At 47.0% G+C, this 19,995-nt stretch overlaps 1 protein-coding gene across 1 annotated transcript; it reads left to right on the forward strand.

The window, feature by feature from the left end:
* Positions 1-5,999: 5,999 nt before the first annotated feature.
* Positions 6,000-14,675, forward strand: LOC135829723 (uncharacterized). The gene is made up of 3 exons (XM_065342117.1): positions 6,000-6,511; positions 8,334-8,410; positions 12,285-14,675. The coding sequence occupies exons 1-3, from the start codon at positions 6,423-6,425 to the stop codon at positions 13,295-13,297; spliced, it is 1,179 nt and encodes a 392-aa protein (XP_065198189.1). The 5' UTR covers positions 6,000-6,422; the 3' UTR covers positions 13,298-14,675.
* The last annotated feature ends 5,320 nt before the right edge of the window (positions 14,676-19,995 follow it).

Genomic DNA, 19,995 nt, shown 5'->3' on the forward strand with positions numbered 1-19,995 from the left:
GACGCGGCAAAACCTGCAAGAAACCCCGTAGAAAACCAGACGAACCCCGAAGAAAGTGCAACCCGACTCAGCCCGTTATTTCCGACGTGACACGCATTTTCACGTCACAAAACGTCGTAAACCCCAAATTTCGACGTGAGCTGCAGCCTAGGCGCTAGGCCTAGGCTACAGGTCACTCGCGTTGTTTTTCGACGCGCGAGCCAAATAACGCGAGCGGAACGTTCGCGTCACGTCAGAAATAACGTGCATCGTAAACCTCTAGCTCTCTATTGTGTTGCTTGTAGATCTAATGCGGGAAAAGGGCATCAGGTCATGTGGGTGCACATGTGCCGCTTGAAAGGATCAGACCTCCACATCTCTATGCATTCCCGGAACCTGTGTTAGGATTTCTAGGCACAAGAATCGTTCTGCAAAACCCACCGCATGCGCGGTGCTGAGTAGTATTTGCCAAGGACATGAGTGTAAGCCTGTCGATGGTAAAGAGTTTTGATTCTACCAAGCACACAAGGGTGGGCCGAAACACCAAAGAAGAAATTGATTGATTGATTTTATTTTTACTTCGCAAGTTCAAACGGGTTCCTGGCCCAGTTATATGAAAGCGAAGGATAGAATTTGCCAAAATCCTTATGAGCAACAGCATAGGCAATACTATCATAGAAGTGGAGTACTATGCGAGCGAGAATACTGTGAAGAAAGGAATACTTGTACTGTTGTGGACATGGAAATCCGGTCGCACGTCTAGCGGCCCCAGGGCGCTGGCCATGCAGCCGTGGAGAAGCGGTACACACATGCATTTATGCGCTGCAGCGCGCTGGTCGCGTCGAATCAACATGTGCACTGCACGCAGCGTTCTGTACGCGCTGAGGGCGCCGGCCCCGGTCAATCGACTGGATTTCCATGTCCGCTACAGTAGAATCATCACAGAACATACCGATAAAGTGCAAGAATGATGCAAACCCGAACAAGAGCTACAATGCATTGCACGCAGCGGACATGGAAATCCAGTCGACTGACCGGGGCCGGTGCATCAAACTGTTACCACTGCGAGCAAATACAAAGTGCAATTTCAAATTTGGACTTCACGGAGAATTTCTGGCTTGCAAGTGTTGAGTTTCGGAGAAAAAGAGCAGTACGTGGCATGTGGCCTCTAATTTCCTAATACTTTGAAATTCTCCGTGAAGTCCAAATTTGAAATTGCAATTTGTATTTGCTCGCAGTGGACATAGTTTGATGCGCTCCCCATGATAATTATCAAGCGAATGGCCGAGGGCCCTCTTGATTGGTGTGAGTTGCCAGTATGATGCAAACCAGATATGGATTGATCGAAGAAGGATAGATTTGCCATCACCCGGCAACTCTTACGACGGGTTACTCTTGCCCACAACATCAAGTACATCCGCGCTCCCCTTCACCTGCAACAGCCTCACCTTGCACGACCAATTACAGAGCAGCCATATGCACTACGACACATGAGAACATACACATTGAGAACATCACACACATACCGACACACCAACTCACCCATCAACCTGTCCCTTCACAATTTCAACCAACTGCCCCCCGACCTGCGTGAAACAAATAGCAAGCATGCGTTTAAATCAATGGCGTCTAGCCTCATTCTATCATCCATATGCTCCTGTAGTAGCTCACACTGTACCCCATCGTAACCCCATCCCCCTGCAATGTGTTGGTTTCCTTACTTGCTAGACTGGTTTTATAATGATTCTGGACTGATTTGAATCATATTATCTTCCTTATTGGCCATGGGCCATCGATGCATCGTGGAAATAAAGAATAATAATAATAACTGTGGATAAGAGTCATTCTGTAGCTCAGTTGGTTAGGGCATTGCTCGCGAATAGCAAAGTCCCTGGTTCGAGTCCCGGTGGTGTGACTGATGATTTTTTTCTTTCTTTCATATCTGGCTTGCAAGTGTTGAGTTTCGGAGAGAAAAGAGCAGGACGTGGCATTTGGTACTCTATTCCTAATACCTTGAAATTCTCCGTGAAGTCCAAATTTGAAATTGCAATTATGGACAAGTAAAAGGATTGGGAAATGCTTCCCGCCACACGTGTCCTCCTTGTTGCTGTTGTAAATAAGGATATCAGCTGAATCCAACTCGGATGTTGATCCAATACGAGGTGATTTGGCTATTTTTAGCATTTGGCATTTTGAACTAAATATTTAATGTGTAAAATTTGCTTTTGTTCCGGCTGTTTCTCTGCTCTGGATGGCTGTATCGAAACATAGGTGGTGGCAAATGAGAGCCTGTTTATCGTAGATCAACATCGGTAGTTGCAAATTCAAATTCTTAGCTTTCACGGGATAGGATGCAGTTGACCAGTGAATTTTCATCTACTGGCAGTCTGGCACTCGTCGAAGTGATAACCTTCAGCGCATTGGTGACTGAATATTCTGGTTCGTGATGCCATTTTACGCTTTCTTCTGTTTGCTTTAGCATTGTATCGCTCCACAGGTACCCTCGGTCTCAGGCACTCTCATATTTGTGCAATTGATAATTTTGCTGCTGAATTGTCCTCCCTGTTGCTTTGCTACCGTCCTCCCTCCTTCCTCCACCCTTTTTTCTTAATTAACCTCAATATCACATTCGCTTCCATGTAATTGGGCTTGTAGTCCGTGTGTACTTGCGAATTCAAATATAAATATACATAATATACATACATGTGTACAGATTTTTTTTAAACATGACACACAAACTATTTGAATACTGAGACTATGATACTATGAAAGTAGGACATGATTCAAGACACTTTCCAAAGCGGGATCATTCCCATTTTGGACCCAACTGGCGTGAAGGATATCACTTTCACTTGCCATGATTGATTAAATTTTGGCTGTAGCTTTCCTAGGAGGTGCTGAAAAAACGACATTTTACAACCATGTTAAAAGAAGCCATATCCCCTCGTACTAATAATAGTGCCGGTATTCATGTAAAGAGAAGAAGCACTAAAAGCTACGAGTTCTGACTATATACATGTAATAGTAACAGTCCACCAAGGAAACAAGTGCCAAATGTCAGGTCGTCGAATGTACTGAGGTAGTCCTGTCCGTTTTGTGCCTTGTTGTCGCACTACTATCTGACAATATACGGGTATCATCTCGCTACCACGCGTGGTGAGCTGTTAAAGTCATAGCTCGTTACCGTATTGGTCCTTTCTCTTCACATCAGCTGAATTGCAAAACGTTGACACGGTGTTATGAGATATACTAGGGCAACTTACCCTGGGACGTAACTACATGTACATGTACATGTATATGTACATGTATGCGTTGAATATGCTGGCAACGTCTGTAGGGCCTTCCCCATCAAAAATAGTAAATTCTTCTACTACTACATGTACTTGAGAACGGACTTATTGACAACACCAATCGCGTGAAACCATGAAGTAAGAACTGAAGCAAAACAACAACCTAAAAAAAAAAAAAAAAAAAAAAAATTTCACGGTTCGCGTGAGACTCGGCCAAAGGCCCAGTTTTCCGCATCCGCAGGAACGCCACCACCCTCTTGGATCAAGGCGCAGATGCAGCTCCTAAGCGGTGGGAGGTGAGTAGATCAGACCCACCACAAAGTGGTCAAAGACCGAAATCCCATTCACTGCATCCATGTTTCCCTCGTGCCAGGCCACGAGTTCCCAATTAACTGTGGGTCGCAGCACGGCTGGAAAAAATCCTTCCGCTTCCAAGCAGGACTTGAACCTGGTACCTAACCTGGTACCTAAATTCGGAAATAAATAGAACACTCAATTGAAATAAAAAAAATAATGTAAGTAAGCGACGAGGCATTTTTGTATTGTTCTAGTTAGCAGCTTGTTTTGTTTGTTTGGCCCTGGATGGCCATGTTGTCCTATTTTGTGTAACAGTCTAGTTTTGTTTTACGTATAGTTCGTTTAGATGCTTTCGCAGGTTTCCTGTTTTCACCCTAGTGCTAGGATATTATCCTTTTCATACATGTAGGGGTTTATTCTCACTTCGTTTCTCTTTAATAGCACCTTCCTTGAATGTGTGTCATTAGTACGACGTAGCTTCCTGAGAAGTGTTGTGCGAACACTATGTACACTGCTTGTTCTTTCACTGTATCTCTTGTACAGCATCTCTCTTTTTCCGAACTCATTTTGCACATTTTCTCTTTTTCCCAACTCCAATGTTCATTGCATAGACACAAATAGGAGATCCCCCGATAGGCGTCAGCCTTTGGGTAATCCTGAAATAAAGATTATTAATATTATTATTTTATCCTACGAAGTAGCGGAGCGTCTCTGTAAGTTTGTATCCCTGGTGATGTTTGTGCCTGGAGGGCACTATATAAGTGGTGCTCTTCAGGCACAATCTTCCTCAGCCTACTCAAGCTCAACTGATGAGGGGTGAATTCCCCGAAACACTGTGTATTGAGCAGGGAGTGGTGCTTTCTTGCACGTTTGCCGAGTCGAAGGTTCGATGGACTTCTCGTGTGCTCTGGATGGCAGTCGTGAGTCAGTCAAGTGTCAAGTAAAGTCGGCGGAATAGCGCGAGCTCCGGTGTGGGGAGCAAAAATTCTTATTTTATACTAGTTCTAAGTATTCTTTTTTCATCACTTCTTGCATATCACAAATTTTGGTTTCTCCTTCCCTAGCCCTGTTCTTCACCGCTCTCGTATCCACTTTACTAGTTTTGAACACAATAAAGACTTTGTGAAATGGCTGTTCAGCTCGTTCTGTTTATCGCAATTCTAAAACTCAATTGAAATGTGAGATTTACTCGACACAACCGTAAGAGTTACTACTACATGCATGCTGCCAAGTATTAGTTGAGCATCTACGAATATCCGCTTTTTTTCTTTCTTTTTTTTATTCTTCGGAAAACACTGAATTGAGACAAATATATGACGCCATGCTAGACTAATGACTATGTGGAAGGTAATACCGCATACCAGTGTAATGGGAGTTCACATAATAATAGTAGCAATTCATCATGTATTGTGTTTCAAGTCTGTGTTCGAAACTTCATAACAGTCTCCCCAACTGCAAGAATCGTGCAATATTGTAGGGAGAGTCGGCTACAGCTTGACTGACGAATGAAGACGACTGAAGAGCTGCAGAGTGACGGCTTTGTGCTCTTCCTTGGCAGTCGAAAAGGAAGTGCATTGCATCCTCGACGACGCCAGGGCAGAAGACACGGTGAGGCGAGTCTGCAGCTCCAATGCGGTGGAGGTAGCCATTCAGAAGACTACAGTGGCCGCTTTCGTTTGGCTCTGTAAAGAGCACTTAGGGTTCCCTGTAACAAAGACGGCCACGTCTGTAGGGCCTTCCCTAGCCCTATCAAAATAATAAATTCTACTAGTACTACACTACTCCTATTCTGCTATGATCGATTCGGGGAAGCTGTCATCAGTGGTCATTGCGGGTGTATATCCTCGCAGCATGACACCGTCGCCAGTTCACGTAGGATGTTGTGCGAAATACAGCCGTTTCGTGCGCTTGCGTTGCCACATACGGTACGAAAATCGACCTGAGATTCAACTATACATCTTGTATTGTAGCTGTTCCGTCGATTCCCGATCTGTATGACCCTACTCGTAGATCTACTGACGTTCATATTCGACATCATCAATATCGGTGTCATAATGAGCGTCCTGGCGCATATGGCCTGGTCGCTGCAGTCCGCTTCCTCTTCCCATGTGGCGTGTCCCGTCGCCCTCCGCCTTGCGCCAAATATGCCAAATATGTCACCACCCGTTCTTCTTCGCGCCCACTTGCAGCGCTAAATATGGCTTCACTGGCGGAGGTTTGTCCGCAGACGTAGGCTGGAATGACTTGTTGGTCCCTGTTTGGAAGCCTACGTACGCAGCCAGCATGCCCGAGGCGTTGTCGCTTGGCCCTTTCGGGGTGATTGAAGCGTTCACGAGGCTTCGGCGACAAAGCAGCTGACATTAAAATTTTGCTCTCGGCAATCTCGTAACTATTATGTCTCAGCTGCTAGCCTTGTGAGGAATAGTCCCTGTGTTGTACATGTTGTACAGCTGAGTACCACGCGAGAGTGTATGTGCCTTCGGTGAGTTTGTACTGGCATCGTGGTGCGGATGCCATTGCCTCAGACCCCAGGACTCTGGAAAGCACACCGATAGCAATTTTAATAGTCAAGCGTGAAATACTAGTACGGATGTGTGCCTAGTCGACTGTTAGTCCCGAGCAGTGGCATGCTCCGATCTGCTGCGAGATTTTCACTCGTTGAACGTTCTGCTCGCTGCCACCTGTGAGGTTTGACTTGTTGCGATTGTGCGGATACAGAGGGAATTCTTTGAAGGACGTAGCCGGCTAGCTGTATATACACTGTAGCACCGTGTCTGGCCGGACAGTAGTCAGTAAGCCTTGCGAAGCCCCCTGGTCCTGGTCTGTGGGTGTGAACGCGGGTGCAGGTGCGAGACGATGGGCAACTCGCAGCCACACGCCGTCGATGTCATGCCACATGGTCAAAGCTCGTGCTACTACCAAGGCGAACGCGACATTCGTGCGACGTAAGTATTTTCGTTTGTGGACATTCCAGGGTACAGCGCTTTCCTGCCACTAACAAATATACTGTAAATGCGAATCTCCATCTCCCGCTTGCCTTGTTGCTTGGATAGAAGCCTATTAGATTCTGGCCAATTCGAAAGTTGCCTATTAAGGGATAATCTGTTATTTTCGAATATGCACGTGATTAGGTGAAAGAGGGGTATGGGGGGGGGGGGGGGACTCCCTTAGCTCCAGTCACACAGGTCATGACTGTGCACAGCACACATGATGTTCACACTATAATTATTACAGGAGACTCCCGTGATAAGTATCCATTTTGCTTTTGGAGAATCCTTTTTAAAATTAAAACAAAACAACGACGATGAGGACAACAACAACAACAACAACAACAACAACAACAACAACAACAACAACAACAACAACAACAACAACAACAACAACAACAACAACAACAACAACAACAACAACAACGGCAGCAGCAGCAGCAACAACAACAACAGCAACAGCAACAGCAACAACAACAACAACAACAACCTATCTCTTATCGGCCACTGGCTATCGTTAGAATAAAGATTTGAAACCGTGAGAATAAAGAATTCAAAAACAACAACAACAACAACAACAACAACAACAACAACAACAACAACAACAACAACAACAACAACAACAACAACAACAACAACAACAACAACAACAACAACCACAACAACAACCACAACAACAACAGCAACAACAACACCAGCTACAACAACACCAGTTCAGTAAAATTAATAATATATAAATACAAAATATGCCGGTGGGAATTATAGATACTAGTATGTTTGCATGATTGTGTGTATTTCGTCCGGGAGATGCGGGTAGCCCTTTCCCAAAGGTTCTCTTTTAATTCGCACTTAGTGCTTTTCGCGTCCCTCAGGATATGCTGAAAAGTGTTCTTTTTTCAGTGAAAACAGGCAAGAAGTGCTCTTTTTTCAGCCATGATACATGTTCAGATATGAACCCAAGCTGATCGAGAAATGAATACGCACTCTTCCATTTATGGGTCCACGAAAGGCAAAACAGGAAGTAAAGCTCAAAAAACCCACATTTTTCAGCATTGTGTACACCGGGTACAAGCTCACCAACTTGTTGCCCCCCCCCCCCCCCAAAAAAAAAGCGGCGTGCCAAGGCCCATTGAACACTCGGAAACTGTGATCGCATGCATATATGGCGCATGAGCAAACAGATTTTAGCACTTTTTAAGCTAAAAAGCTCAAAAGGGCGATATTCACCAAAAAACGCAATAAAGGGCGAAAGAAACAGGCTTTTCCAAAAGGGCCAAAAAGGGCGAAAAGGGCGAGCACCTTTGGGAAAGGGCTAGATGCGGGTGTGAAATTGAGTGTGTGTGTGTGTGTGTTTGTATGTGTGTGTGTTTGTATGTATGCATGCGTGCTTTTGTGTATGTGCAATGTACATGCATGTGTGTGTGTGGGGGTGTGTGTGTGTGTGTGTGTGCGTGCGTGCGTGCGTGCGTGGGTGGGTGGGTGCGTGCGTGCGTGCGTGCGTGTGTGTGTGTGTGTGTGTGTGTGTGTGTGTGTGTGTGTGTGTGTTAGCTGTGTGGTGTAGACCAGGCTGAATAGTGGCGGTCAATTCTTCAGCCTTGCAAGCTGTTGAATGGTGTAATCCCAGCACAAGCCGCTATGGCTTCTGCTGTAGCATCGCTATCATCGCCTCCGGCGATTGGCGTCCAATGGTCCAATGGTCCAATGGTGTGTGTGTTTGTGTGTGTGCGCGCGCGTGTGCTTGTGTGTATGTACATGTACGTGCGTACACGATATCCTGCAGGGGCATGAGGGAACATGTGCAGAAGAAAGCTTTGCGTGCGCATATCGATGCGAACGGAGTCGTGAACGCCTCCTGTGGTGAGTCACTTGCTACTTCTGAGTCTGAACACTTTCTTCCATAGTCTCCATTATAAGTAGGGCTGAAACGATTAAACCAATTACTCGGTAAACGATCGATAATTCCGTATCAATCAAGTAATCGTTACGTTAAAGATTACTCGTTAGGGATTTTGAGTCCGAAAAGTACTGAAAACCCTCGTTTTAGTGAAGTTTGAATCAGTTTCCACTGTGAGTATCCAGTTACCAGGGGCATGGTCCATATCCTGAGGTTAAAATTCATATAACTGCAATGTTTCTGAGCTACCCTGTCACTAATGCAACTTTTTAGTATTATGAAGGCCTAGCTTTTGGAAACAGAGCTAACGATTGTAATCGATTAATCTATCGTTAAGCTAAAGAGTAATCGATATAATGAAAATCCAAGATCGTTTCAGCCCTAATTATCAGCCCTGAACTTACTATAAGTCAACAAATAATCCTTGGACACATGTGTTTATTATTTTCGACTATTTTGTTTTCCGAGGTTCAGTGTTACAGTGCCTGTATACAGGTGGCAGCAGTAGAGGCCGAAAATGCGTTGCGTCCTACAGTCTGTTTCAAAAAGATTAGCAATCAAGTTTGGGTCTTAAAAAGTATGAAGGTAAGGGAAATGTGTACAACAAAGTACATAAAACGGCTTGTTAGGGCACGGCAAATTGTTCTGTGAAGGTTTCGGAACAATTGGACCAACCGTTAAGGAGTTAGTATATCGGCCAGGTTTCTGGCCTTTTCCCATGGTTTTTATTTTCCCTGGAAGCCAGTATCGATTTGTTATCAAAACCCACGATTTATCTCTTCCTTTTGGCCTTGTGGTTATGAATGCTGTCTGCTGACCATGAAGTTATGAGTTCAAATCCCAGCAAATCTTCAAGTCAAACATTTTTCTTCATTTTTCATTGTTTTGGTGATCACGCTGGTACAAGACAAAGAAGGTGGCTGCGCCAAACGACTTGTTGTTGGAGCTCGCGTTTCCTGCCGAACTGACTGACACTTGACTGGCTCACGCCATGTGAAGTTGTGAACACACACAACACTGAAACTGTGTGAGTGAACACGGAAGTCATTGCGCTGTAGCTACGTGTTGTTGAATACACCGGCACATCGATCGATCGATTTCTGTTTGAGAATTATTTTAGTATTTGAAGATCGCCAATTTATTTGAATTTAGGAGTCAACGCTGTCTTCTATCAGCTTTCACAGGCGTCTGCTTTTCTCAAAATGTCGTCGAAGTCACACGGATAGCTTTGCCACTTCAAGGCCTTGGGAATGAGTCTGTGTCGATGCCGTTTTCGTCACATCGTGAGAGTAAATTGCATCCGCGGCAGCTCAAAGAATCTATTTGGTCACAAAACGGACGCATCCCGCTCGTCAAAATTTACCACACTTTCGACATGTCCTCTCTAACTCCACATCGACGCGAGGAAGAACTCATTTGTTGTAAACCAGACGAACATGTACGAGTACCGACGTCAGTGAGTTGTCATTTTTCATACTTTCGCGCGGAATATTTCTTCGAGTTCGCAGTGAGTTTTTCCAGGCAGCGCTCGAGCGCTCATACGGTAAGACGGCAAACTCCCCGGGCGATCGCCAGGATTGCTATTCTTTTTGAAACTGACTATAAATGGGTTTTAGCCCTGGGAGGCCGAAAATTGAAGAGGGCCGAAATTTTTATTTTTATTTTGTAGACTAAGCTGTGTTCACAACGGGCTGGGACCATGTAACTGGAATACTACACCAAGTGATGTGAGTTTTCTCTGCCGGCGGACACCGTAGAAAGGGTATCAGGAGTTGCACGCTCTCGGGAGCTTACATACTCTTGATCGGGTACACACAACAGTTGACCATTGCATCACTACCCGCATGCCTAGATTCTCTTCACAACACCATAACAAACTGTTTGAGAACCCTCGCACTTACGATTGTTTTTAAAAGAAGCACACGTGTTATTATACTAAACCGACTACACAGTTCTTCATCATTTTGCGAGAATTGTAGCAATACGCCCAGTGAGAAGGCAGATTTTGCCTGAGCCTAGGGTGAAGTAAAATAAAGCTAAACAAATAAACAAAACAATCATGCATTTTACTTTTTTAATTTAAAGTACCCTTTTCTTCTGGTACTGTACCATTAGCCCTTTCCCAAAGGTGCTCGCTCTTTTTTCGCCCTTTTTGGCCCTTTTTGGAAAAGCCCGTTTCTTTCGCCCTTTATTGCGTTTTTTGGTGAATACTGTAAAAGTCATATGTATAACGAAGTGCTAACTCTAACGAGTTAACGAGGAGACAAATGTCGTTAAAATAGAACACGTTATACAGAAATCGACACATATACTGTCCTATTGAGCGTTGAGAATGAGTGAGAATCGTTACCTTCGGTACACGTAAACTAGTCAATTTTGGGATATCATTATATATGCGCCTCGTTAGAATAATGGCTTTTACAGTATCGCCCTTTTTGAGCTTTTTTAGCTGAAAAAGTGCTAAAATCTGTTTGCCTGTGCATGCGGTCACAGTTTCCGAGTGCTCGATCTGGATGGGCCTTGGCACGCCGCATTTTCGGGGGGGGAGGGGGCAACAAGTTGGTGAAGCTTGTACCCGGTGTAGAGTTCAACAGAATGCTGTAAAAAGTGGGTTTTTTGAACTTTACTTCCTGTTTTGCCCTTTGTGGACCCATAAATGGAAGAGTGCGTATTCATTTTCTCAGCTTCGGTTCATATCTGAACATGTATCATGGCTATCCTTCACTGAAAAAAGAGCACTTTTGCCTGTTTTCACTGAAAAAAGAGCACTTTTTGCCTGTTTTCACTGAAAAAAGAGCACTTTTTCAGCATATTTTGAGGGACGTGAAAAGCACTAAGTGCGAATTAAAAAAGAGCACCTTTGGGAAAGGGCTATATACCATGATTGTAGCGTTACCATATTTTTTGTTTTTTTGTTTGTTTGTTTGACTCGGTGTATTCATGACCACCACTACTTACAAACTACTGTATAGCAGGAAATTTTCGGACGGAAATATTTTCGGCCACAGCCGAATTTCGGCCTTTCGTACGGATTTTATTTTCGTACAGTGGTGCATGCTAAGTGCACTTGTTTGCATGCGGTGCGCATGTATAGTGGACACAACTTTACAGGAACAAATTTTAGTACGGAATTAATTTTAGTACAAAAGAGGCCGAGTACGAAATCCTACGAAAATAAATTCCGTGTGGAAATTTCCTGCTATCCAGTACCATGAGTGTGTTGTTCCTAGGTTGCACTGAAGTATAGAGAGCTCGAAAATTTAGTCGTGTGAAAACTATTATATTATTATTATTATACGCACGTCCGCGTTTACGTCAACAGTAAGTCCACGCATTCGCATGTGCCAGAAGACAGACAGAGTGGGCAGAGAGGAAAACAAAAAATAAAAGTAAAAAAATTCGAAGACAGCAGGCGATAGGCACATAACTCATGTTCGATGATAGGTGCTCAATGCACGGGATCTATTGTGTGAATATTGGATATTTTAATTAAAAGGTACTGCACTGCTTGGGTTGACCTGCAGTGATATCTTTTTTTTAAGTTTGAAATATCAGACCAATCAAGTTGCATCATACTACTGTCAGGGACGCCTGTGTATTTCAGCTAGAATGTCTATTTTGATTAGCGGTTCCAATGGTAACAAACTGGTGTACATGCGGAGAAGGTGATAACCAAATTGAACTGCATGCATGCTCCATGTTGTCTTGCTGTCCTCTCTCCCCTCCATCACTCCCTTTCTCTCTCTCTCTCTCTCTCTCTCTATCTATCTATCTATCTATCTATCTCTGCCTGTCTCTGTCTCCCTATCACTCTCTCTCTTTCTCTCTCTCTCTCAGGCTCTGGTCATGAGGCTCTCGATACATATCAGGTTCGCACGCGTGTCAACTCAATGTGCTGCCAGAACCAAAACGTGTGGGAACTCTACTCGTCCGGCTCGGAGTCTTCCTGCTCCTCACGGCAGAGCTGGGCATCCTCCGACCGCTCTTCCATCGGCGACGATGCTGCCGATGCGTGCGTAATGCGGAGACCAACTTACCTCAAGACGGTGGTGAACAGTGACACGTCGGATGACCGATCCAGCCCCGACTCACCGCCGGCGCACTCTGCTCAGCGCAAAGAGGACGGCAACATCAGTGGCAGTAATGCTTCAGCCAGCAAGCCCACGGCATTGCAGCAGCGGCAGCACCATGCTGGTCGAGTGCACCGGCGCAAGAACATGTCGCGGCACCGCGCCTCCGCCTCGGCCGTGCAGACGCTGGAGCGCCAGGATGAGGACTTTGAGGACGTTGGCAGCAGCAGCCAGCGCGGCCGTGCAAGCTCCTGCTGCGAGAGGAGTGCCACCGAATCGCAGGCCCGGACCCGACGGATCCACGGTCTGCTCAACCCCGCTGCTCTGCATGGCAGCCACAGTAGAGATACGTCGCCCGGTAGCCGACAACGCACTTCGGGATGGTCGGCGGCGAGAAACTCGGTGGTCTCGAACAGTTCTAACGAATTCCTCGTCACGGCGAGCATTTCGGACCTGGCGGCGGCCAACAAGCACCTGCAGAACCGGCGCAGCATGTGCACTGTGTCTTCCCAGGCTGCCCCTGACGAAGGCCTAGCCAGGCAGCACAATCACCGCCAGCCGCGGCTCAGCACTGGTGGCAAGTCCTGCTCGTACTTCACTGGTGTTGTCAGTGCGGAGCCCGTCGACGCCTGGAATGATATGTTTGACGATCAGATGCCGGCATCAGGCCTGCAGCTGGACCTGGGCAGCTTTGAAGTCAAGCTCCAGAAAATGGCATCGTCGCCGACCGAAGAGTCCCTGCACCTGAACCTGGCTGGCATAGAGGAAGATAGCTCCTAGTTTATGAGCGTGTTGGCACGAGCGTAGCCCAGCCCATGTTGTGTGCGTGTAACGTGATCAAGGTCGAAGATCTGCTTCGACCCTGTGTGAACTTCGCTTCGATTTGTAGCATGTCTCGCCCAGTTCAACTCGTATGCATTGGCTTATAAATTGGTCTCGTCCGGAATTGGATGGTGCTGAGTGCCCCTGCAGTTGTTTTAACTCCACTTAGATTCATGATGCTGTGCTAGCATGTTTACCTGCTAGCGGTAAGAGGCTTTGTTATGGCCTCCTTGGTGGAAGTATCTGTTCAAGATAGCGGGACACTGCCAAACCAACCGACTGCATCGAAGCCAGATTCTCTCATCTCCGCATCGGTTGATGAACCCGCGTGCTGTCAATCGTTCTCCTTTGCTCTCTGTTCTACACACAGTACATGCAATCATTAAGGTCTCCACATTTAAAAAAAGGCAATGCGAATTGGCTGATGACGGTAAGTGTGCCCGCAATTTTGAAAGTATCACAATACATGCATTGATGCTAGCCATTCCACACCTAATTCTGGTGATATTTTTTATGTTTCCGGACTGGGAGTTTCCGTTCACTGCCCATGGCCGCTTGCAGACTATCCAACTAGTGCAAATGTAAGATTTTAACGAGTGCAATTCTCTACAGAGTCAGCTTGCTAGTTAGTTTCTCGACTCGCTCGTATGCTCAGTTAGCTGTCTATGCTCAGCCGACATGGAGGGGCCTTGGTATCAGGAAAATCAATACCGTAAAAGTCCGTAAATAAGTACCTGCCCGAAAGAAATACCCCCTTCATTCTTTTGGCTCTGTCTGTTGAAGTCAAGTCAAGCCCGATAAACATACTGCCCGAAATAAGTACCGGTATGATGCGCACATGCAGCATGTAGCATGCACATGTACATCGACATGAAAATGACTTCTCCACTACATACAAGTCAGGTCCGAAAGTTAGTTCGTGCCCGAAAGTCAGTACCCGCCCGAAAGTTAGTACGGGTGTGGTCACTAAATTCGAAAGTAAATACGTACTTATTTACGGACTTTTACGGTAGTGGTTTTGATACCCATTTAAGAAACAGTCGTCTTGGTATCCGTGTTGGAAATAGCGGGCATGGTATCGATTTTTTGGAAAGAGCGATATTGATATCAGTGCTGCGAAATAGTCATCTTGGTATCTGTTGTTATCATAGACAGTAACGTATGCACCATCTGTGCAACATTACGGTCATGTGCATCTACACAGTAACCATGGTAACCCAACTCACTGTAGTGACCCCGAATAAGGTAGGTATGCCTGATCACTCACATTATGTTCTTTTCGAACAACATTCAATATCGCTGTTGTTTTGAGTCTGTATTCAAGCAGATGCTTCTGTTTTCCTCCTGCTGCGGTGTTTTACGGCGGATGTGATTTTGTTGAGCACGGTTTATGATAATGTGGCCACATGATTATGACAATGTGCATCATCTGTGTGTGTGGGGGGGGGGGGAATCTGTGTGTGTATGTATGTGTGTGTGTGTGTGTGTGTGTGTGTGTGTGTGTGTGTGTGTGTGTGTGTGTGTGTGTGTGTGTGTGTGTGTGTGTGTGTGTGTGTATGTGTGTGTGTGTTCTGGCTGCCTGTGTGTCTCTTTCTGTGCGTGACCGTGTGTGCATGTGTGTGTGTGTGTGTGTGTGTTTGAGAATGGTTTCATCTGAATCCCAGCATAAGTTGCAATGTCACTCTAACATAGCTTGTTCGCTATCATCGCGTCAGCAATGGGCATGAGTATGTGTGCGTGCATTTGGGCTCCCCTTGCCGTATATACGCGTATGTGCATGTTGTGTCGTAGGTGTACTACGGGAAATGCATACAAGAGTCAGTTTTGAGGGAATATTCACACAGGCACTTCTAAACTACTAGTAATCACCCTCCACCGTCCATTCATAGTGATGAGAGGTGGCTCTAGCGAGCTCCCGAAATTTTGTGATTTTCGTGATTTTATCGTACACGCACGCACGGTGCAGTGCCGCGAAATTGCTCGAAAAGGTGGCAGATTCTGCTCGAAAAGCAGTGAAATTGGAAGAACCATACGAACCTTATGGCGGGCAATTCCTCGAATTCTGCTCCACTTCTTTATCCACATCCATGTACCAAACATGCATAAAACCAAGAGTACACATGTACTCTTGAAAAAAACTTACCAGAAAAAGTACCGAATTCTGCCAATTTTTCTGCCGGCATTATTATGCAAGTTATGAATGGACTGCAGCTCAGCTCTTTGTCACAACGAGTACTGAAGTGGTGACAACGATGGGTGAAACGCAGGGAGTATACATGTACAACATGTAGCGTAAAGTACCGCCAGAGCGCCCCACCATCTCGTCCTTTCGTGGTCGTGTTGTGGAGGTGGTCTCCAGTCTGTAGGTCATACGACACGAACTAAGTAATTACTTTCTACACATGTTGCACGTTCTGCATGCGGACAATCCGTACCTTGGCTTGGAGCGGACACGAGCTCCACACAAAAACCTGCTTAGTGTTACCATAGTAACATAGTACACTGTGGTTCAGTCACCATACAAACTTGTTTGCACTCTGCCGTACGATTTTCCTTTCTCTGGCTGTAAAATCGAGGTGGGGCGCTCTCGCGAGACGGGCCGCGGGGCACTCTGGCGGTACTTTACGGTAGTATCCAGTACAGTGGAACCTGTCTAAGACGACCGCTCATGGGACCTTCAAAACTTGGTCTCTGTTACCAGGTGGTCTCCCTATCCAGGGTCATTTGACTGGAAATAGCACCCCTCGGTCCTGGTTTCAGTGGTCTTCTAGCACAGGTGGTCTTCTAGCACAGGTGGTCTTCTAGCACAGGTGGTCGCCTTGACAGGTTTTACTGTAATTATCACTACTACTCTCTGGTGAGATGAATGCCTGCCAATCTTTGCAAACCTGAGATCAGGACAATGGCATACCTACTTGCATTATAAATAATCAGTATAATAGGTATGAAAATGTATCCAAATCTAGCTGAGGCATGCGACAAAAATGCACTTTTGGGTGCCTAGTAAAGTCTACTAGTACTAGCACCCAGCGATACCGGAAGGGTTAACCGTCCCGGCCAAATCGGGATGCTTCGCAAGTACATGTACTATTTTTGTAGTATGGAGAAGTCTATAGAGCCAAGGGACAGCCAACAAAATCAAGCAGCGCTTTTAAAATACTGTAGTTGGATTTTTTTAAACTTTCGCTATGTTCGTTTAATAGGGGGCACGAAAATAATAACAAAAGTTTGTACCAAACTAAAGTTTTTTTCCGAACGTTCGGTACTTCGGGGTGACAGTCTCAAAGACAGTACAGACCTCGACCAAAAACGAAATTATTATCATAACGAACCTGATGGTGGAGTGATGATCTAACGTCGTAGTAACGAAAGATTCAACTTTTCAAGTCGTGAATAGGCCGTAGAATGGCGTAGATCTGTGGCGTCTCCACTCAGTCACAGGACCCCGGCAATCAAATTTATTGTTTTCCACTGCTTTTCTCATTATATTTTATCGTTGCCTTATTTGCATTGCACGCCGTACTAACGAGTTGCCCAAAGTGTCAACCGCTGGTACTACTACGCATTTTACGGTAACGTTGTACCGTAGCGCATCATCCCTTTTGCGGTTGCCATTTTCTTCTCTCCTCTTTTAGGGTTTTCTCTCTTGGTCCTAGTTTTTCCCTTTCAGTTACTCAAGAACTCCTTCCAGAATAACAATGCTTTTTCTCCTCTCGAATTTAGTGGTCTGAGGTCGCGAAACCGTCTAAAACTCCCGGTTTGTTACCTCATTATCCCACATTGGTGACCCCGAACGAAGTAGCACATCCATCGCTAGCTCACCGCACACTCCTCGAGTTGACGCTCGGTGTGTTTCTTGTCTCAACGGTCCATTGGCATTGGTGTTGCAGTGTAACACGTACTCCTTACACAATGGATAGTAGTCCCGGTGACGTTGATGCGTCCGCCCAGGCTGGTGTGGATAACACCAGTGGCAGTAGCAGTGGCAGTAGCAGTAGCAGTGGCAGTAGCAGTGGCGGCAGCAGTAGCAGCAGCAGTGGCAGCAATAGTGGCAGCAGTAGTAGCAGTAGCAGTGGCAGTGGCAGTAGCAGTGCCAATGGCAGTAGTAACGGTTCTGCAGCACCGGATACCGGTAGTACTTCACTCAGCAGACCCGCGGAGGTCAGTGCAGTCAGTATTAAGCTACCACCTTTCTGGCCTACGGACCCCAACCTCTGGTTCGCCCAGGTAGAGGCCCAGTTTGCCACTCGTGGCATATCTGCTGAGCTTACCAAGTTCAATTATGTAATCTCATCTTTATCGCAAGAGTATGCGCATGAGGTTCGCGACATTTTGTTGAGGCCACCAACCGTCGAGCCCTACACGCACCTCCGGGCGCAGTTGATAGCTCGCCTGAGTGCCAGTGCACAGAAGCGGATTCGCCAGCTTCTTACGGATGAGCAGTTGGGCGACCGCAAGCCGACACAGTTACTCCGGAGTATGCAACGCCTCCAGAGCGATACACCCCTGGACAGTGACTTACTACGGGAACTGTTTCTCCAACGGCTACCATCTAACGTACGGATGGTCCTTGCGTCTGCCAGAGATCTGCCATTGGAGCAGCAAGCTAAGTTGGCCGACAACATTATTGAGATGGCCACCCAACCACCCATCGCCGCTGTTCCCACAGGCTATCAATCTATGCCAGCCACATGTGCTGTACAACCTGCTGGACACTCCACCACCGTGCAATCTCAAGACATCCAGTCCACTATTGCCACATTGGTCAGCCAGGTGTCGGAGCTGAGCGCTGCCGTTTCCCAGCTTTCACGTAGCCGTTCCAACTCTCTGTCCGAACCCCGTTCCCGTGCGCAGAGCTTCTCACGACGGGAATCTGGCCTGTGCTGGTATCATGCCAGATTTGGAGCTAAGGCCACCAAGTGTACATCCCCCTGCACCTACGCGTCGGGAAACGGATCCGCCAGCCACTGATGGCGACCGGTGGTTCTGGCAGTCTGATGTTCGTCCTCAACCGACTCTCGGGACAGCGTTTTCTGATTGACACTGGCGCTTCCGTGAGTTGTATTCCGCCCTCTGCTGAGGACCTGCAGCGCCCACTGGGCCCGCCTCTCCAGGCTGCAAACCAGACATCCATCCGGACTTATGGTGAGCGCTCTGTCACTCTCGACCTTGGTTTGCGCCGCCGTTTCCAATGGGTGTTCATCATTGCCAGTGTCTCGGTGCCAATCATCGGTATCGACTTCCTCAAACGCTTTGGGTTGTCCGTCAATGTGTCGGCCGAGTGTTTGTATGATGGCACCACCTCCCTCAACACCATTCTCTCCCGATCTAGCATCTCGTCTCTTGCACCGCTTTCTCTGCTGCCCACCCCTACCGCTTGTCCTTATGCTACACTGCTTGCCCGCTATCCGTCAGTGGTCGGCCCTTGCAATGCTGAGCTACCGGTCCGTCACTCTGTGGTCCATCACATTGTGACCCGTGGTCCCCCGGTACATGCTAAGGTTCGTCGGTTGGCGCCTGACCGTCTCACAGTCGCTAAGCAAGAGTTCGAACATATGTTGCAACTCGGCATTATCCGGCCCTCATCTAGCCCATGGTCTTCGGCTCTGCACATGGTGCCCAAGAGTTCTGGTGACTGGCGGCCCTGCGGGGACTATCGGGCTCTGAATGCTGCAACTATCCCTGATCGCTACCCGGTGCCACACCTGCATGACTTTGCAGCATCTCTGCATGGCAAGACCATATTCTCCAAGATTGATCTGAAGAAAGCCTATTACCAGATTCCCGTTGCTCCAGACGACATCCCGAAGACGGCCATCACGACGCCATTCGGGTCATTTGAGTTTCTTCGGATGCCTTTTGGCCTTCGAAACGCTGCCCAGACGTTCCAGCGCCTCATCGATGAAGCTCTCCGTGGACTCCCATTTGCCTATGCCTACATTGACGATGGTTTGGTGGCTAGTGAGACTGATGAAGAACATCAGCAGCACGTTGAGCAAGTGCTTCAGCGCCTCGCCGCTCACGGTTTGGTTGTCAATGTCGACAAGTGCGTTTTCGGTGTTTCTCGTCTTGAGTTCCTCGGCCACATCATCGACTCTGACGGCCTCCACCCTCGGCCAGAGAAAGTCCGCGATATCGCTGCATTCAAGGTCCCTCAAACCATGGCACAGCTCAAGCGTTTCTTGGGAATGGTAAACTTCTACCGCCGGTTTATTCCTCAGTGCGCTACCCTGCTGTTACCTTTGACCACTCTCCTCCAAGGCCGTCCGAAGGGCAAGTTGTCTCCTGTGGTGTTCGATGCCAACGCTATGCATGCATTTGCCGAGGCCAAGTCTGCTTTGGCTGCCACCACTCAGCTCCATCATCCACTGCCGGACGCGGAGCTCAGCCTCATGGTGGATGCCTCCGATCATGCCGTTGGTGCTGTATTACACCAAAGCGTGGGCAGCGATCCACAGCCCCTGGCCTATTTTTCCAAAGTCCTGAAGCAAGTCCTGAAGCCAGCGGAGACCCGCTACAGTACGTTCGGCCGGGAATTGTTAGCTATCTATTTGGCCATCAAGCATTTCCGGCACCAGCTAGAGGGTCGTGGTTTTCACGTATTCACTGACCACAAGCCACTCTGTTTCTCTTTCTCCTCAAATTCTTCAACCTAC

The sequence above is a fragment of the Sycon ciliatum genome, chromosome 13 (genome assembly GCF_964019385.1).
Source record: "Sycon ciliatum chromosome 13, ocSycCili1.1, whole genome shotgun sequence".
Taxonomy (NCBI): Eukaryota; Metazoa; Porifera; class Calcarea; order Leucosolenida; family Sycettidae; genus Sycon; species Sycon ciliatum.

Coding starts and splice junctions, on each gene's coding strand:
- LOC135829723 (XM_065342117.1), top strand. CDS start 6,423: ATGGGCAACTCGCAGCCACACGCCGTCGATGTCATGCCACATGGTCAA. Junction 6,512..8,333: donor GAACGCGACATTCGTGCGAC/GTAAGTATTTTC, acceptor GATATCCTGCAG/GGGCATGAGGGAACATGTGC. Junction 8,411..12,284: donor AGTCGTGAACGCCTCCTGTG/GTGAGTCACTTG, acceptor TCTCTCTCTCAG/GCTCTGGTCATGAGGCTCTC.